The 18,495-nt window shown below is 46.3% G+C and overlaps 1 protein-coding gene across 3 annotated transcripts in view; it reads right to left on the reverse strand.

The window, feature by feature from the left end:
• Positions 1-333: 333 nt before the first annotated feature.
• FLVCR2 (FLVCR heme transporter 2) overlaps positions 334-18,495 on the reverse strand; it is a 37,231-nt gene continuing 19,069 nt past the window's right edge. Inside the window, exons 5-11 of one of the 3 annotated variants that reach the window (XM_057428592.1) lie at positions 17,767-17,870; positions 10,586-10,696; positions 8,744-8,849; positions 8,169-8,280; positions 7,690-7,745; positions 5,566-5,663; positions 334-1,556 (exon numbers count right to left, since the gene is read on the reverse strand). In XM_057428592.1, coding sequence (XP_057284575.1) covers positions 1,550-1,556; positions 5,566-5,663; positions 7,690-7,745; positions 8,169-8,280; positions 8,744-8,849; positions 10,586-10,696; positions 17,767-17,870 — 594 coding nt within the window. In that variant the 3' untranslated portion in view covers positions 334-1,549. Of the gene's footprint in view, positions 1,557-2,668; positions 2,737-5,565; positions 5,664-7,689; positions 7,746-8,168; positions 8,281-8,743; positions 8,850-10,585; positions 10,697-17,766; positions 17,871-18,495 lie in introns of those variants that run through there. The other 2 variants (XM_057428594.1, XM_057428593.1) reach the window with 2 other exon arrangements.

Genomic DNA, 18,495 nt, shown 5'->3' on the forward strand with positions numbered 1-18,495 from the left:
CAGATGGGCAGTGCACAGAAGGCAGGAAGGAAGCAACAGGATCTCCTAGCTGGGAGGACAGTGCATGTGCAGAAGAAAAACACAGAAGGGAGGTAAAGCACCACGGTAGCATTGGGCAGAAAAATTCCTTTTCCATTCTGTGGAACATTTCATGCTATTAAAAGAGCCAGATGTAGACTGTTTCAACTATTTAATATGTGTCAGATTTCATTGTACACTTCAAATGTTTATATATAAACACTTCTATTAAAAAGCAATTTTAGACCCTCACCCTCAATCCCAAACTATGAAATAGGAACTGAATCTTTTCACGTGTCAAAGACTGCAGTCAAAGACTGCAGTTTCACACCCACACACAAAATAGAAGTTTTGTCAAAAATGGTATGTCAGAGAGGACTATTTTGATCTGTTCCACCTGGTTGTGGCTTTTGATTTAAGGAGTATAAGGACACTTGATGTCTCCACCAGTGGAGGAATGCTAGAAAAGAAGGAGGATCTGTATTTGTGTTAAGAGAAACAGCAGCATACAAAGTGGCAGTGTTTTATGAGACACAAATGCTGGTAAGAGGGCTTCTCCTGTTCTCTTATTACAAAGTGGGAAGCTTCCACACTGGAGCAGATCTGGATTTCAATCATACTCACCCTTGGCTGGTTATCTCAATATAACACTTTACAAAAGTTTGTAGCACTGAAACATGCAAAAGGCACTTTATCATTAAGGACAAAGTCCTCAGCCCAGGGAGCTTGTGGTTTGACTCATTCCTGTGGCTAGTGTAGTGATGAACTAGGCTTAGGCTACAGCTTCAACATAAGCTGCAGAACTAGTCCTTGCCTCGAGGTAGGAGGATTGGTGTCTCTTAATTATTCCTAACATATAGGAACATCAGGGCAACCTCAGTGAATTCCAGGCAGAGGTTTATCCACGAGAGTATTTCATCTGGGACAGCCACGTAATAAAACCAGAGCCAGCACTTGCTGATGATGTGCTGAGGCCTCTACCATCACCTGTGCAACACAGAGCATCACAGGTACCAAAGCAGAGCAATCCCTCATCCTGAGAGACAGTTGAAAGCTTTTCTAGGGCTGCTCACAGAGCAAGCATGGTCCCGCTTCCACACTTCATCACAGCTTGCCTGTGAGAGGAAAGACAGACACATCCAGGGTGCCACCCTCATGTTCTCAGGGATAGCCTGGACCTATTCTCAGCTCTGCTTTTTCAAGCATACACGTTGGAGTAGGGGGGAAAACAGTGGGTTTTCCCAACTTTTCTTCCCAAGCAGGGAAGTCTCTAGAAGAGCAGCATGCAGACATGTAACTGAAGAGAGCAACTACCTTCTTGTTTTGCTCTTTCACACTCTTCACTGGGCTCCTATCCTGAGGCTTCCCCCCCCACTCCCCAACAGCTCCTTCCATGGTCTGCATGTAACAGGAGGATGGGTTTGGTAGCAAAGATGGGAATGAGGGGGACTGCATTCCCCTGAATGGAGCCACCCCTCCATTCACAGCTTTGATTCCTCAAGGACTATGGCATCAGTGCAGGCTTCTGGCATCACTTTCTGCAAGTCAAACAGAAACAACATGGTTAGGATCCTGGCTGGCCAGGCCCAGGCTTCAGAGAGACCAGCTGGCCAGAAGCTGGCTAATTCACAACTCCCTGCTCACGTGCAGAAATCCCCAACCAAAAATCACCATCCTGAGAATGCACCTGGTTCCCTTCTCCAGACCCTTCTATTGCCCAGACATGGGGCACTGGGGCAGCAGGGCAGAGCAAGGGTCCCACTTCCCTTAAGCTACTTGGTGTAGTCCTCAGACCACAGTTAATTCACAGAAGCAGTACAGGCCCAGGGGTCAGCCCTACAGCCAGCTCACTGAACGTATTTCACTGTGGCACAAGATCAGCCTCGAAGCTTCAGGGCCAGTTCACTGGGCAAGGAAAGGAACTGGGAACTCCTTCATGTCATGGGGCAACACAGTGTCTATGCAAGCACCACAGAGAACCTGTATGCCATGCTCCCTCAGGAGGCTCAGCACAGCAACTAGCTCCACTCTGTCCTTACTCTGGCTTGCCTGAAGGTCTCTACCTCCCAGATTGCTGGCTCTGCTCATTTTCAGGTCTTCTTGTCCCCACCCCTCATTCAGGGCTGCCACCCTCTGCCCCACATCTTCCCTGTCCCCAGCTTGGATTTATGGCTGAAATAATTCCAGAGTGGTGCAGATAAGGCCTTCAAAGTTCACTACTTGTATCTTAAAGAGCCATAAGAAGTAAGAGCCAAACATACACAAGTTTGGGGTTTTTCCTGCATAAATACTAGAGAAGAATTAGCCTGATTACTTGAACCCTCCTAAAATTTCTTCCCTTAAGATAGAGTGAGCTGTAATTTCCCAGAGGAGGAGCAAGGACAACTGAAACTGCTGCCCAACTACCACCCTATCCTGGGCTGCATGAAACAGCCGAACTTTTACAACTCCAGTTCAGCCTTCCTGGCTGTAGCTTGATGAGCTCTTCTACTGAGCCATTCTGGGGTGTGTCAGGATTAAACCCGAGACTTCTTCCTCCAGAGGATTTCTGCTTACAGTGAGACACCCCACTTGTCACTGATTCAGAAGACAGCATGCAGACTTGCAAGGGCAAATATGGCATATCCCATGACCTGGATTCTAAGTTAACTCACTGTGGGGCAAGACTGACATCTGAGGCAGGAATCAGGGGTGTATAGGAAAGAGGTTCACATCCCCAGTGCAGTTCAAGAGAAGTCCAGGGAGCATGGAAGCAAGAGATAGTAAACAGTTTAATTTTGAGTAGCCTTTTACACAACTGCAGGTAAAAAGGTTTTATAGACGTCAGCAGCAGTATCCCAAAGCAGAGGAGTGAGATCATGAAAGCTTCAAAGAGGTGCTGGAAGCAAAAGCCAGGAAGCACACAGAGGGAACTCATACCGGCAGGAGGGGTAGTGAGGTGCATGAAGTAGTGCCAGAGGTAGGAGTAAGGGGAAAGCTGCATTTAGGCTTGGGAAAGTGCAACAGAATGCATTATGGAAGAACTCTGAACAGGGTCTCCAAACACCTCTGGAGTCTGAACACTACTCACCTGCTGAGGAGCTACAGGAAGAGAGGTTTTAGGAGAACAGCCTGCCTCAGGGCTCCACCACCTCCGGAAAGGCAGGCTGCCCTCACAGCTGGGAGTCACAGCGCTGGAAAAGTGTATGCGAACAGCCTGATCATGGCTTTGTGACAGGAGGAGAAGGCTGCTTGCTACACAGTAAGCACAGAAAGGGAGAAGTTAAGTATGGGGAGCAGAGGATGCAGTACACATTGTGCCTACTACGCAAAACTCTTGGCAGTTTTTCACTAGAGTAAGCATGCTACAACTTGCAAGGAACTCCAGTAAGCTACTGAGGGTGGATGCTCGACCTAAAGCCCTAAGCTGGTCTAAATCACACTGGCCTTGGGAGAAAAAAGCAACATGTTTTTTGGTACTACACTGAGATTCAGCAGATGCGTCTTTGCATCCAGGCAAAACACACAACCAGCAAATAAGGTACTTGTGCCTGATTGAGTCGTGACTTATCCAGGACATGGTTTGAAGACACAACAGAAATTCAGTCCTGTTTTAAACAAATCCCTTGCTGTGGCTGTACACCTAGAGCAGGTCACTGGTCATCCAAAATCATCCACTCATCAGTACTCAGCTCTGCTGGTAGCATTAACACTCCAGACAAAAGATTTTAATTTCATTACAATTAAGAAACCAGGACAAAGTCTGAAACCATTTACTGCATATGCATACTCTCTGCTATCAAGAATAGGATCTTCATACATGCACACGCGTGTGCACACCAAAAACTCCATTTATCTACCACTAAGATAAACAGTGTAAGTCCAGCACAAAGTAGTCTCAAGTGCTTTGAACACACATAAATCAAATTTGAAAGTTTCAAAGAGGCCTAGCAATGCCTGGTTTGAACTTAAAAGCAGTCCTGCCATTTTGGAATCCTGCACTCTGTAGGATAGCTGCCTTCTTAAAAGCCCACACAAGCTTAAAAGTATTTCAAACAAATGTTGCCTAAGGCTTTTCTTGAACAATTCACTCCCGAGTCAAAACAATCCATGGAAACTCGGCAAAGATACTTATTTCCTAATGCAAAGCACAGGAAGGTTTGCATGGATGCTGGAAACCAGGAGCAGGTGAGTGAAAGCCATATGCAGCTGAATCAACTGCCCCTACTATGAAACCTTGAGGCACAATGTTGGAATGGCTTCAGATGCACTTACAATAAAGGCAGCCCACAAAGAGACTCATTATAATGTAAAACAGGCATTTGTTCCAAGTGTGCTGAGACACAGAAAGCTAACCCTGCTGGCACTCTCTGAACTGAGGCAGACTGAAGTGGGAGGATTGCTGGAACCACACTCCAGCTTTATTACTAGAGGACAAGATGCCCACAATATCATTTGGCTAATTTAGTTTCCACTACAAGTTCTACTAATTGCAATATCTGTTTAATTATAACTGTAAGCAGATAAGGGCACTGATAGAAGACAAACTGCTTGTGAACACAAGGCAGGTCCTGCAGAAAGGGAAACATCATACAGCATGGACAGAGCAGCCAAAACCTCTGACAGGTGGCTGCTAAGAGGCTGATTCCTGGACAGAGTCTCAGACAAATCAATACCAAAGATCTACCCTGCTAAAACTGCCTCAGACTGCAGCACAGGCACGGCTTCAGAAGCATTCATCCTGGACTCAAATATTTCCCTGTCCATGGGACTCTTCCTTACGCTTGCATTAAAGTGTGGCAGCTACCCACTTCCTGTAGCACACACTGTAATCTTAGCAGGATTAAGGCTGTTCTTCCCAACAGACTCACTCTGCTTTTGCCTGTTAGTCCTGTTGATTGTGCCAGTGATACACATACTCAGTGAACACCTTGAAAAGCAAAGGGTAGCATGGTTAATTTGGCAGATCAGCCAGTCAGTGCAAAGCAGAAGACAGTGAGTAATAAAGCATTATACCCTGAGCAACAGCTGAGAAAATGCCAAGTGCTACTGAGATTCACACATCAGCAAGCATAGAGTTTTACAATTTTCATTCTTAAATCAAAAGGCACCAACCCAATGACTGTTATTGCTAGATGTTTTTAAACTTCTTTCTTGAAGTTGGCCATGCACCCTGGCTGTGATCAAGCCAACTCTTCTACAGGGCTCCTGGTATCACTTCCAGCCAAGAATCTGGACTGTAAAAGTAATGTCAAAAAAGATTCTCCAAATGCCTGTACCTCCTCTCCCCAGTAACCTACTGACAATTCAGATCTCCATCAGTTCCAGCACCAGGCTTTGCCTTGCTACACTTAGCTGAATCTCTATGCCCCAACCTGACATGAGTCTGGTGGGATCTCCACTCTGCTGGTGAAAGCTGTCTTGTCTTTCCTCTCAGATGGGTACCTGAGAAGGCCAGAAAGATTCTCAGTACTCTATGGCCATTGCTGTCACCCCAGAAGTGCCATTGGCTTGGTGCCTGTACCAGCTGTAAGTGTTCAGAGAAGCAGGTTAGTGTGATTCTCCTACCTTTGTGTATGAGCTAGTGAGCAGGAATGGGAATTGATGGAGTTAGGGTTACAGGCTACAGTCCCATAATCCATGATCTGATTGCTGCCTTGGAGTCTCTGTAACAACACCCACAAGTCACCATACCAGAAAAGCTGGAAGCAAGTAGGGAGGGAAATGAAGGGGGGAAGGGGGAGGGGAGAGGAGAGATAAAAAAAGAGGAACAGGCAAAGGAAGAAACTAGTAAAATTATGTGTAAGTAAAAGCATGTGTAAGACAGCTATCTCATGTAGAAAAGTTCCAGTACCTGACTCCACAAAGGCAGCACAAAATCCCCAAGCCCCACTGGCTGCTCCCCTGACTGAGGCATCCATGTTAGTGCAGAAAACCAGGTTCAGCCTGCCTTCAGTTGGTTGATCACATGGGGTTGTTAAGCTTGAGAAGTACCCAGGCGAGTTCAGCCTTGTGGAGGACACATTTGGGGGTGTGGTGGGGTGTGTGTCATGACTCCCTCAAAGCACGAGTCCTCAGGGGGAAGGAGCTGCCAGTGAAGTTTTTGCCTGACTGAGACCTGTTACCTCTCACGCACCCCTCCAGTTCTTACTGCTGTCAGTTCTGGGGGCTTTTAGTATTATAGAAATGATACCTGTACCACATTTTCTCTGGTCTCAATGCCCTCTACTCTCCAGCAGCAAGCTTTTACAATTGTATTCGTAAGAAAAGATTTAGACTAAAAATGGCTTAGTGTACAGTTCATCTGGCGAGAGAAGTGATTGACAAAGGGAAAAGGCCTTACTACTACTAAGCATCATGCCAGAGAACCTTGCTATTTCCTGAGCCTTTCACATACATGGTACGAATTAACTCACGGTGCCACCAGCACCTCTCATTACAACCCTGCTGCCTCAGAGCTTGCAGAGGATGGTTTGGTCTTACAACTCATCTTTCGTCTTTGACTTCAGCAGTATTAATTGCAGGATACAACAGTTTTGCATATATTAAAAGAGACTGGTCTTTACCCAGGCTCAGCTTAGCTAAGTGTGTTCCAGTTAGTCCCATTCACACCAGAATTCTGGCATAGCTGTTGTCTTCTAGTTGTCCCATAGACTGTGATACTCACCACTGCTAAAATCAGTCAAACTTGCAAGCCTCAGAGCAGGAAAAAAAAAAAGCAGGAATTCTTCTTAAATTATGACAGTGGGGCGGGGGGGGAGCTGCTTTATCCAAACCAGATAAATTGTACAGTATTACCCCAACCCCACTTAGTCTAGAATTATATTTGCAAGAATTACTCAAGGTGACATTAATTCCCTTCACTTATTTTACTGTCTTTGTGCTCAGATAGTTCAGTAAAAATAAATGAAAAAATAGAAACCAAAATAAAAATAAAAAGCATATATTTTGTAATTGAAAATCCACCTCCTTGAGCAGCCAGTTGGAGCAGAGCAAGACGTTCTGGTCTCTCTCCAGATCAGACTGGTTAGATTAGCTGGAGGAAGGCAGCACTGTTTTCAGAAAAGAGCTGACTCAGGCCACCACAGAACTGAGTTTATGCACTTTGCTAGACATGGTTGCTGATGGCTTCATGAATGTTGAGTGGATGTGTCTCCTAATGTCCTAGAAGAGGAGCCCAGAGCAATAAGAAAGAGAACCTCAACCACCAGTCCCCTCCCTTTTCATGCAGGGAGAGCTTCTAAGAGAGTTGGCAGCTGAGGACAGGGAATAAGGGGAATAACCTGCCTTCCCAGGGGCCTGGAATGACAGTTACCTAGCTCTAAACAAGGGCAAAGCACTGGTAGGCTCAGTGCTTTGTCAGGGGAGAAAAGCAAACAAGCACTGCCCTATATCCGATCCTAGCTGATACAAAGATGTGTGAAGCCCTGCACACTGTCTGAGGACCAGAGCCTCCAGATTCTGTAGTAAACAGAGGCCCCAGCAGCTGGCAGAGCTGGGATTACACCACCTGTCTTAAAATGCCAACAAGAAGCTTCCCCAAGGGCTAGGCAAAAAGTGATGGGATAAAAGAATCACAATTGCAGTCATAATTTGGAAAGGGCCAGCCTCATTCCTAGAAAGGAGAGAGGTTGGGTGTTGTCCTGAGCAACTAGCAGGGGCGCAGCAGGGACTGAAGGAGGATTTACTCACTGTCTGTTCGTTATCCAAATTGGCCTGCTGTCTTTGGAGATCAGCCTTAATGAATGCTGGAAAAGATGGAGGAAGTGAGACGTGAAGGCAGTTAAGTCACCATGCAAAGCCCATATCAATTTCTCCAGGACTCAAAAGGGCACCACAGGCCAAAGAGTAGACAGGAACATATTACGGTGAGCAAGGGAAGCCATTCTCCTGAATGAGGCAAAGAGCTTTTCTGAAACAGGCAGGATAGAGACTCCTTACTGCACCATGTAGAAGATGCATCTTTGAGACTCCAGCCAGCAGTCAGGGCAAGAAGCCTTGGATCTCCTTTGTAGCACAGACCAGATGCTTAAAGGAGCACAGCAGCTACAGGACTGCTCTGTGGGTCCTGCCCTTTTCTGCAGGCACCACTACACCCAAAAGCCCTTCAATTCATATGCCAAGCCCAAGGGGAAGAGTCACAGAAGAGGAACACTGAAAACTTTAATTACCTGTCATAATGGTTCCCAGTAACAGGAAGGCACAAAGAAATAGGTTTCCTGCCTTTGTCCCAATGTGATCCATGATTTGCCCTTGGCCAATGGTGAAGGCAATACCAAAAATCTATAAATAAACAGAGGCAGTGTCAAGCTGTACTGTTATTGTAAAGCAGCCCAAACAGCTTCCCAGCTTTACTGACATATCAGAGCAGACAGGCCAGCCAAGCTGCAGGCCTAGTGGGGATAAAGTTTGGCTATAAACACATATCCAGAGGCAGCTCCTTACAGCTGATGGAAAGACAAATGACCCTTAAGGCTAGAATGCCATCTCTCACTAGACAAGAGACTGTTAGGGGCAGTGCTGGAAAAGGCAAGGATGACTAGCATTCTGACATATTTTCCTAAGCTGAAACAGAATGGGTGCCAATAGAGAAATGCCATGAGGAACATAATTCAAAAAGCCAGGGTGCTTAGATCTGCAGTGCATTACAATAATCATGGACAAGAAATAGGAGTCAAGGCTGGGAACTACAACTTAACCTCTCTGCCTGTGAAGAGGCAAGCAAAAAAGAAAACAGCACACCTACCTGTGCCGAGACATTAAGGAGCCCTGATGATGTTCCTTCTGATTCTGGGTATGTCAACTCTGCAGCAAACTCAAAGCCCAGGGGAAGGTATCCCGTCATAAAAAACCTGTAAAGAAACACGTGGACAGGAAGACTTGGCAACTGCGAGAAGGAAGCCTGAAGAGACACAGTGTAGCCCATATCCCTTTTGGGGGGCTTCACTGACTGCACAAGGTGTTTTCCCTAGCATTGTCACAGCCCAGGCAGCTGTCTCACTCCCTCACCATGGCACAGGTCTTCCTCCTACCAAGAAATACCTTTGCCCACATTCTCAAGGCACAGAGGCAGGCCAGCAGGGAGCTGCCAGTTGTTACAACAAGGAATTAAAAGCAGCATCTCCCACAAGTAACTCTACGGGGCAGCATCCCCAGCACAGTCAACATCCACCCAGGCCCACATGCTTTTCATTCCTACCCATGGGTATCGTGGTTTAAGCCCAGCCAGCAACCCAGAACCACGCAGCTGCTCACTCACTCCCCCCGCCTTCCTCTCCCCACTGCAAACATGGGGCACGAAGCCAATGAACTCAATTGTATATGCTGTTGCCTGCTATGTAGCACTTTTATAGCCCACCAACTTGATGTCTTCAGGTCACCAGCGACTGGCCCTGACTTCCCTCTGACCATCATTCCAACAAAGAATGAACTTTGATGAAACCAGACAAGCTCAGCACTGATGAGTTCTGCGGTGTCATCAGCAGGCAACAATCCAACACTGCACACTGTTTCTCCTGCTCTGAAAGACTGTTAAGAGATAGAACCCGACATCATGGACTGGATGAACTCAGCAGCTTTATAGGGATTGGTCCATGCACTAAGGAATGATCTCTCTCTCTCTTTGTGTGTGTGTGGATGTGTGTATATATATATATATATATATATATATATATATATATATTATATATATATATATATATATATATACACACACAAGACAAGAGTGATGGTATATTGAAAAATGTGGGATCTGAGCATGATGTGAATGGCACAGAATAAGGGGTGGTTACTGTCCTGGGTTCAGCAGTAGCAGACATTTTTCTCCTTCTTAGTAGCTGGTGCAGTGCTGTGGTTTTGACTTTCAGACTGGGAACAGCGCTGATAACACCGATGTTTTTAGTTGTTGCTCAATAATTTTTAGTCTGACCAAGGACTTTCTGAGTCTCATGCTCTGCCAGGGAGGAGGGGAAGCCGGGAGGAAGCAGAGACAGGACACCTGACCCAAACTAACCAAAGAGGTATTCCATACCACAACATGTCATGCCCAGTATATAAACTGGGGGCAGTTACCTGGAAGGGCTAGGGCATTGCTTGGGTCAGGCTGGGTATCAGTTGGCGGGTGGTGAACGGTTGTATTCTCTTCCCTTGTTATTTCCCTTATCATTATTATTATTGGTGGTAGCAGCAGTGATTTGTGTTATACCTTAGTTACTGGACTGCTCTTATCTCAACCCGTGGGAGTTACATTCTTTCAGTTCTCCTCCCCATCCCTCTGGGAGCAGGGGGAGGGCTGAGTGAGCGGCTGCATGGTTCTGGGTTCCTGGCTGGGCTTAAACTACGACAATGGGTCATTTAGGAGGTACCTCTCACTTCCCAAATGCTTTCACTTGATTAACTGGAACATTTAAGGCATGCTGATGTCCCTGACTAATGAAACACATACAAGAGAGAGATGGGAAGAGCAGATAATTTTGTCCTTAAACCACACAGGAGCCGCACACAGACTATGACTATCTCAAATCCCACCATGATCTTTGCTTCTCTAGCAGCTCACATGTAGAGGAAAGCAGATCACTCGTGAACTTACCCCAGCATGCCTGCAGTCACAAAGACCACCCAGAGGTGGCCTAAGCTCAGAGTGAAGGTGTAGGCTATCATTCCCACAAGAGACATGATATAGACGACAAGTGTTGTCTGTCTGCAAAGAAAAGCAGAGTCAGGGCTTTATTTAATCCAGTCCTCCTTTTTGTTCACAGATCATTGTACAGTTTGCATAATGTGGTTAATAAATAAACATTATAGGGGGCTTTGTTCTCTGTGGAGTTGGGTTACATCATATCTGTAAGGAGCCACCTATGAAGCAGCCACAAAACTCAGATCCTACCATGGTCTAACAGGTCCTTAGTCATATACTGTACATATAATGTACATCCCACTCTTGAGAGGGAGAAGAAGAGGCAAATAAAGAGATCATTAACCTTTTTTAGGCACCCTCTGTACTATAACCAGTTGGACATGTTTATTTATAAGTAGGAGTTGAGGGTGATTGAGTACGCCCAAGCAGAAAAGCAAAGGGAAGCGGTGACAACACTGCTCCACTGTTATAGGCCTGTATTTTTCATCGCTGTTCAAAACACCTTTCATTGCTGCTCCTTTCTGTGTTTAAACTGCCTACAGCACTTGGAGAGGTGACGGGCAAGCCGAGCTGCCCTCACAGTCTCACCCTCAAGCCAGGAAAGTGTTTAGCAGGGATAGTGCTAGTTCCACAGCCAGTGGCAACTGAGACACGAGCTCTCATCTCTGGGCAGAGGGGACAAAAAGACCCTGTGCCCAGGAAGCATGCCAGGCAGGTCCTGGGAAAAGCCAGATCCTGGGAACTGCCAGATCTGCAGCCTGCCCATGCTGAGGAATGTCAGTAGGCTTGGTATTGCAAGACACATGCAGCAGCCCAGGCCAGCTTTACCAGAACTGAAACATTAGCAATTGTCATTCCTGATTAGACACCAAGAAAACTCTTCCTATATCCTCAAAACAAAGCTCTTTCTAGTACAGGAGGTAGCAAGCAGCCCTTCACAGTATATAGGTTTGGAAAGAAAGGAAAAGTAAATCCTTTACCTGAATTAAATTCCACCAGGATCTTGAAAGCAGAACAGTTACCAGAGTTGACAAAACTTTTGGCCATTGTCTTTTAGGAAGAAGTTAAATGCACAACCACAAGCTACTTGTGTACCCTCCACCAAATTTTCGTCTTAATCCATTAAAGAATGTGTTTGGTATCAGGCCCTAGAATTCTACTAAAGAAACTAAACCTCAATCTATTTTCACTTTTTTTTTCTAATGCAAATGACTACTGTCAAAATACAAACCCAAACAAACAGCCCAGATCATATTGTGTAAGAAAATATTTCAGTACACTGTGTTGCTACAGATAAAACCAGAATGTTCCAGCTAAAATTCTGTCCTCCCTCACTGCTGCAATGACTGAAGTCAGCGGAGCTCATGCTCATGTGTCAATTCTTATCCAAATACAGGCTTGAGAAGCAAATTTCAGACTTCCAACTATCAACTCATACTTACAAAGGTTCACCAGACACATTTAATGTATTGAAAAGCTAAACGCATTTTGCTGTGACAAGTAATTGTGTTTTGTATCAAAGGGGTAGGCAAATTCCTTAACCACCAATGCTGTATCATTTCTAGAATATGTTCTTTCCAGGGCTTTCATGGAGGAAAAAGTCACCAGTGAAGGCAGCATACGGGGGCCACTTACTTCTGCTATAACCCATTATAGAGAGCTTCTACATGGCTGGCAAACGGTCTAGAGGCTGCAGAAGAACAGCTGAAAGACTAACAGAGGAGTTAGAAAGCAGCCCCAGAAAGTGAAACAGAAGCAGGTAAAAGCCTTTTAAGCCTTTTTCTGACCAATACAGGTTCCTCAGGTATCTCCCATGAAGTGTTACTCCTCCCATCCCTTGACAAGCAGCCACAGAGTAACAGTAATGACTAGGAAAGGGGCTCAAGGCTGGAACTGCAGTTCCCTGGATTGCATGGACCAAGTTTGAACTGGGTGCTCCTCCCATAAACAGGAGTCTCCAAATACATGGCAGTCAGTGCTGTAATACAGCACAAGCCTTCAAGAGGTGGCTGTGGCCCTAAGAAGCTTAGCCTCTGCCAGCAGGGACACCTGAAAAACGTTTGTTTTTTTTTTTTATCCCCACAGCCAGTTTTGGTCTCAGTGCAGAGCTCTTAGGATAGCCCCACAAAATCTCACACAGGTTTCCTAGGCTTATAGTTCAAATATTCCAACTCCTTTGTATCTGATTCAGTCTGTCCTGACAGCTGCTAACAGTTGCACTTTGCCCCTCATCTCCAGGCAAAGGTGATAAATGAGTTAGTGACCAGATGTGGTCAGGACTTTGTTTCACATTGATGCTATGTCATTAGTCAAGCTGCAAGAAAGAAGTTCCCAGAACATGCAGCCCCCCAGATGAGAACTAGAGCAGGCAGGCTCACAGAAGCAGGCAGCTGCTGAAGGTGTTCTCCATTGGGACTGTAGAACTAAGTGGGAAACAAAATGGAGATAACTGTTTGACCTTGGCATGGTACTTTATCTACCACACGTTAGCTAGCTCTAAGAGACTACAACCTTTCCTCACTCACCTCCATGAATCATTAGGGTCCAGCATGACAAGATGAATCAACAGACCCTTACGAAAGAGCAAGGCCATGTGCTTGAGTTGTGTGAAAATCATGCACCAGGAAGCATCCTGAAACCATGCACTGAGTGGCTGCCTGCTGACCACAGTCCCTAACTGGGACTTGAGGAGACAGCCCTGAATTCAACTCCTGCTGCAGGAAACAGTCTCAAGCACACAAGCAGACTTCTGCTAAACCAGACTTTAGCAAGACCCAGCTCCCCTGTGCTTAACACTGATGACAAAAAAGATTTAGTGTCCAGTACTCCAAGCAAGGCTCAGATGTTTTGAAAAGGGTTTAATTGAGGCACAGGTAAACACTGGTGTGTAGGGAAACAAAGAAAATCCTGGGAAAAGACACCAGCAAGTGACCTTTATCACCATGTTCACTACAGGACAAGAATGCTCTGTGGACCCTAGGGGCATGGAATAACGCCCTGTTCTCCTTGATCAGCCTCTTATCATAGCCATATATCTTATGGCAGAGATAAAAACACCAATGAGGAGAAGCAGATTCATGGCATTCTGGCTTTGGCAACCTGTTCCCATGATGGCCCTACAGGGACTGATAATTATAACATTTTCGTCGCTGACATGGACAGTGGGATTGAGTGCGCCCTCAGCAAGTTTGCCGATGACACCAAGCTGTGTGGTTCAGTTGATACGCTGGAGGGAAGGAATGCCATCCAGAGGGACCTTGACACGCTTGTGAGGTGGGCTGATGCCAACCTTATGAAGTATAACTGTGTCAAGTGCAAGGTCCTACACCTGGGTCAGAGCAATCCCAGGCACAGCTACAGGTTGGGCAGAGAAGAGATTCAGAGCAGCCCTGCAGAGAAAGACTTGGGGGTGTTGGTTGATGAGAAAATGAACATGAGCCGGCTTCAGTGTGCACTCACAGCCCAGAAAGCCAACCCTATCCTGGGCTGCATCAAAAGGAGCGTGACCAGCAGGTCAAAGGAGGTGATCCTGCCCCTCTACTCTGCTCTTGTGAGACCTCACTTGGAGTGTTGTGTGCAGTTCTGGTGTCCTCAACATAAAAAGGACATGGAACTGTTGGAACAAGTCCAGAGAAGGGCCATGAGGATGATCAGGGGACTGGAGCACCTCCCGTATGAAGACAGGCTGAGAAAGTTGGGGCTGCTCAGCCTGGAGAAGAGAAGGCTGCGTGGAGACCTCATAGCAGCCTTCCAGTATCTGAAGGGGGCCTATAGGGATGCTGGGGAGAGACTCTTCATTAGGGACTGTAGTAATAGGACAAGGGGTAACAGGTTAAAACTTAAACAGGGGAAGTTTAGATTGGATATAAGGAGGAAATTCTTTCCTGTAAGGGTAGTGAGGCACTGGAATGGGTTGCCCAGGGACGTTGTGAATGCTCCATCCCTGGCAATGTTCAAGACCAGGTTGTACGAGGCCTTGGGTGATATGGTTTAGTGTGAGGTGTCCCTGCTCATGGCAGGGGGGTTGGAACTTGATCTTAAGGTCCTTTCCAACCCTAACTATTCTATGATTCTATGGTAATTGTCTGGAACAGGTACCACCAGTCTCCCTACAGCCTGAGTAGTGCAGTGAGTGCAGACTGGATGTTACTGCTAGATCATCTTAAATTGAGGTTAACCTACCTCTGTGCCCTGGGATTTGAAAAAAAAGCCCAGTGCACTGATGTGGAAGACGTGGAAGCAGTGCTACAAAAGCACCAGCTGCCAAGTCTCTGCAGGAGAGGCGGAGGGTCATCCAAAAAGGAGCCGATATCCTTGTCACTTTGGTGAACCTTAAAGCTGTCCTGACATTTATCTGCCCTTCCAACCACATTCTCTTCCCTTTGTATAGACAGAGTGCTCACACAGTGAGAGAAGAGAGACCTTAGGGAAAAAAGCCAGCCAGAGCCAGCACCAGCTGGGACTGAAATGGAGAGCCCAACTCCTGCCATTCAGCCAGCTTCAGAGGAAGTCTAAACTCTGTGTGTATATTGGTGTTTTGCACACCAGGTAATAATCCTGCTTTTGGGACAAGACTAGAGTAAGGAATGGGCATGGCCCAGCCCAGCAGCATCTCACAAGGTCACTTGGATCAGAAAAGACAAAGGGACAGGACCAGACTCACAGGGGACTGAAGATGCAAAAACACTAAAGTCAAGCAACATCTGAAGCAACAAATGAACAAGGGGTGGGAGGCAGGCCACAGCCACAGCTTTAACTGCTTACTGGGATGTTGTGTGCAGCTCCAGAGTGCTCTGCTGTACAGACTGAGATGACAGACAGCCTCCACAGGCTTTGCCATGAGCACATTACAGCTTGCACAAGGCTCTAAACAAAGGCCTTGTCCCTGTACTTCCAGGAAGATCTCACTGCTGAAGACACTGAAGTTAAATGCTGGAGAAGGGACAAATTAGAGAGGGCTGTTTGGGTTTTCACCACCCCCTCATCCTTCAGTATTCAGTTTTTGTGCTTTCTTCTTGTACGAAGGTCACAAAAACAGGATAGCCTTGTAAGTCCTCTTTTGGGAGGAAGGCATATGTGCTACACAAGGACTAACCTGGAAAAGGGCTCCAACAAGATGATCCAAATTGCAAGCCAGGCTAGGCTGAGAAAGCACCTTTCAGTGGAAGAGACCCAAGTGCACCTGTTCTCTAATATCCAAGACTTTCCTCCCACCCCAAATTTTGACACACTTTGGGCCTGTACAGACCTAAATTTAAAAAACCACTTGGGGTCCTTTGCCTAGTCAATACAGAGAGATAAATATTTCTGACATCCTGACTTACACAGATGCAGTGATGACAGCAGAGTGTGCTGTCTGGAACCAGCTGGACCCAAGGCCATGTGAGCACTGCCCCTGAAAGCAAAGCATGGCCAAAGAGATGTGGTGCTTAATCTAGTCCCCAAAGCCCTGATTCTGAGCCAGACTCCCCTACAAATATCAACAAACCAGCAGTCTCTTAAGTGTCACAACTCCCTCTCTCCTCTAGGACATGAACCTGAAGGATGTACATGAAGCCTCATTTAACTGGATGTCAAAACACATTCTTTTGAAGAGGTGGTTGTTTCCAAGAAGTCATCCCACCAGAGGCAGCCCCATTTCCAGGACTGCTTGCTCACCACAGCATAACTCACGTTTCTGTATGGGCCAAATCTATGCCTCCTAATTCCAAAAATAAGAATAGCACAGGGACTTGCCTGGCAAATAAAAGCAAGAATGAAAGGCCATTTGGTGCCTGAGCATGACAGATGGGGAAAGCCTGACTTAGCATAGCCTTACCCTTTCAAGGAACTGCTGACAGGACAGTAAAGATCAAATACACATGTAGAGCACTGTAATTCTTTCTCTCACTAACCTCCCCCTGCTTCCCTCAATCACAGCTGGATCCCATTCATTTGCTTCCCCCTCTCTCCACGCTGACTAAAAAAAGGACTTGGTATCTTTCCTTCCTGATTTTCATGTGCTTACCGTTTAGTTCCTGACACTATCTGAGCAGCAGAGGGAAGGGGGAGGGTATCTACCTAAAACATCTGGCATCTTGACAGTTTAATTTTTAAATAGACTTTTAAATGGGGCTAAATAAAGACTCTGTAGCACTCAAAAATTTTGCTAGTTCCACATAAATCCACTTTGTGGGCTGAAATGGAGAAAAAATTCTTAGCTGTGTTTTTCCTCACCTAAGGCTAAATCTATCCCCAGATAGTCCCTGGAGTCTGCAGAGTAATTTCCATAACCCTATTTTTCTGCACTCTGAGTCAGCTGTGCCTACCTATGTGGTCCCTTCCAAGCAAGCAAACATGGTCTTGTTTTCCTAGCCCAAGATACCAGGTAGGATAACGGCAGTGGGACTCCCCCAGGAGAAAAGCTGCTGCAAGGAAAAGAACTCCAAAATTGCCTTCAGATCATTGCCAGTACACCACCAGTAAAGCCCAGATAAAAGATTATAGCACAAAGAGAGCAGAGAAACTGTAAAACTATTTACATGGACCCCAACACAAGACAGGAGAGGCACTGTCCATCCCCTGGGAGACCCTACAGAGGTCTGTCAGTGAGATCTCAGTTCCTCAGGACTGGGAGCTCCAAGGCACCCAAAGATTATTAATTGTCCCTTCACAAATGGCAGGGTATGCTGGCCAGATCTGCCTTCCCAAAGCACCAAGCAGCAAACCCAGAATCATCCACCTGCTACCCCAATATTCCTTATGCCTGCCCTAAATTCAGCAACGCGCCCTCACACAATGCCTCTGGGCACTGGATTCAATGTGCCTTTCACTAAGCCGGACAAAGATTCACAGAAGCTGGATTGTATGGGCTGAGAAATGGTCTGGTACAGTCTTGATTCTGCTTGTGCCAAGAACTCTCTCATCCTTGACAAAGAGGCTACTGGGCCATCTCATCCTCTCCCTATGCCTCCTTAGGGACCACTACTGCAGACTAACACACAGCTTTAAACTTCACTTTAAACTAACTGGATTTTGAAACCAACATTTTTTTCCTACAAACCCTCCCTGGACTGCTGATTTGCAGCTGCACAGGGTTGCTCCTTGCACAGTATGGGGGAACAGTACAGTCATTAGGCAAACAAAGAACTTACTTGTAGGTTTTGGTTCTGTCCAACCAGATGCCAGAGATCAGAGCCCCAGCCATACCCGACAGTATAATGGTGAGTCCAATCCTGCCAGCATTCACCTCCTCCCTCTGTGGCAAGACATACAACACACTCACACAAAGGCAGGAGCAAAGTCATAGCCAACAAGGAGCAAAATACAGAGAACTCAGGAAGAGACACCAAAGTTGGTGGCCATCCATGACTTCTTCTGGTAACACACTAATCAGAACTAGCCTTTGCAACAACACTTTGGGGCCCACTGTGAGCCAATGCAATGGCCCATGAAGAAAAGCGGTTTGTCACTTTCTCTGAGCCAGCCCAGAAAAACAGGTGAGCACTGGCCAGTGTGAACAGATACTCTTAGAGGAGTCAGCATAAACCCTATGAAGCTTGCTGTGTAGTGTTAGGACTTGCTGCCAAATCAGCCAGGAAATACTGGGAACCACTATGACAGTACAGAAAGGAGCTCTCTGCCATGCAGCCCCAGCAGTAAACTTTATTTAGCTACTGAGGCACCCCACCCTTCTGCCACCAGAGCACAAGTGCAAGCAGCCCTCCGTATGGATGTCCCAGTAGAAATCACTGTAGGAACAGGGTGGAGGCAATTGCTGGAAGGCTGTCATTTAGAGTGTAAAGGAGCTGTCTTTCATAGGGCTCGCCAGCTTTTGCACAGGGTGGTGTCAAGAACTAAAGGAACTAATGCTCTCTTACCAG

Source organism: Pezoporus wallicus, unplaced genomic scaffold (assembly GCF_028554395.1).
Source record: "Pezoporus wallicus isolate ANWC-B61680 ecotype Strahan unplaced genomic scaffold, APGP_CSIRO_Pwel_v1 contig_3486, whole genome shotgun sequence".
NCBI lineage: Eukaryota > Metazoa > Chordata > Aves > Psittaciformes > Psittacidae > Pezoporus > Pezoporus wallicus.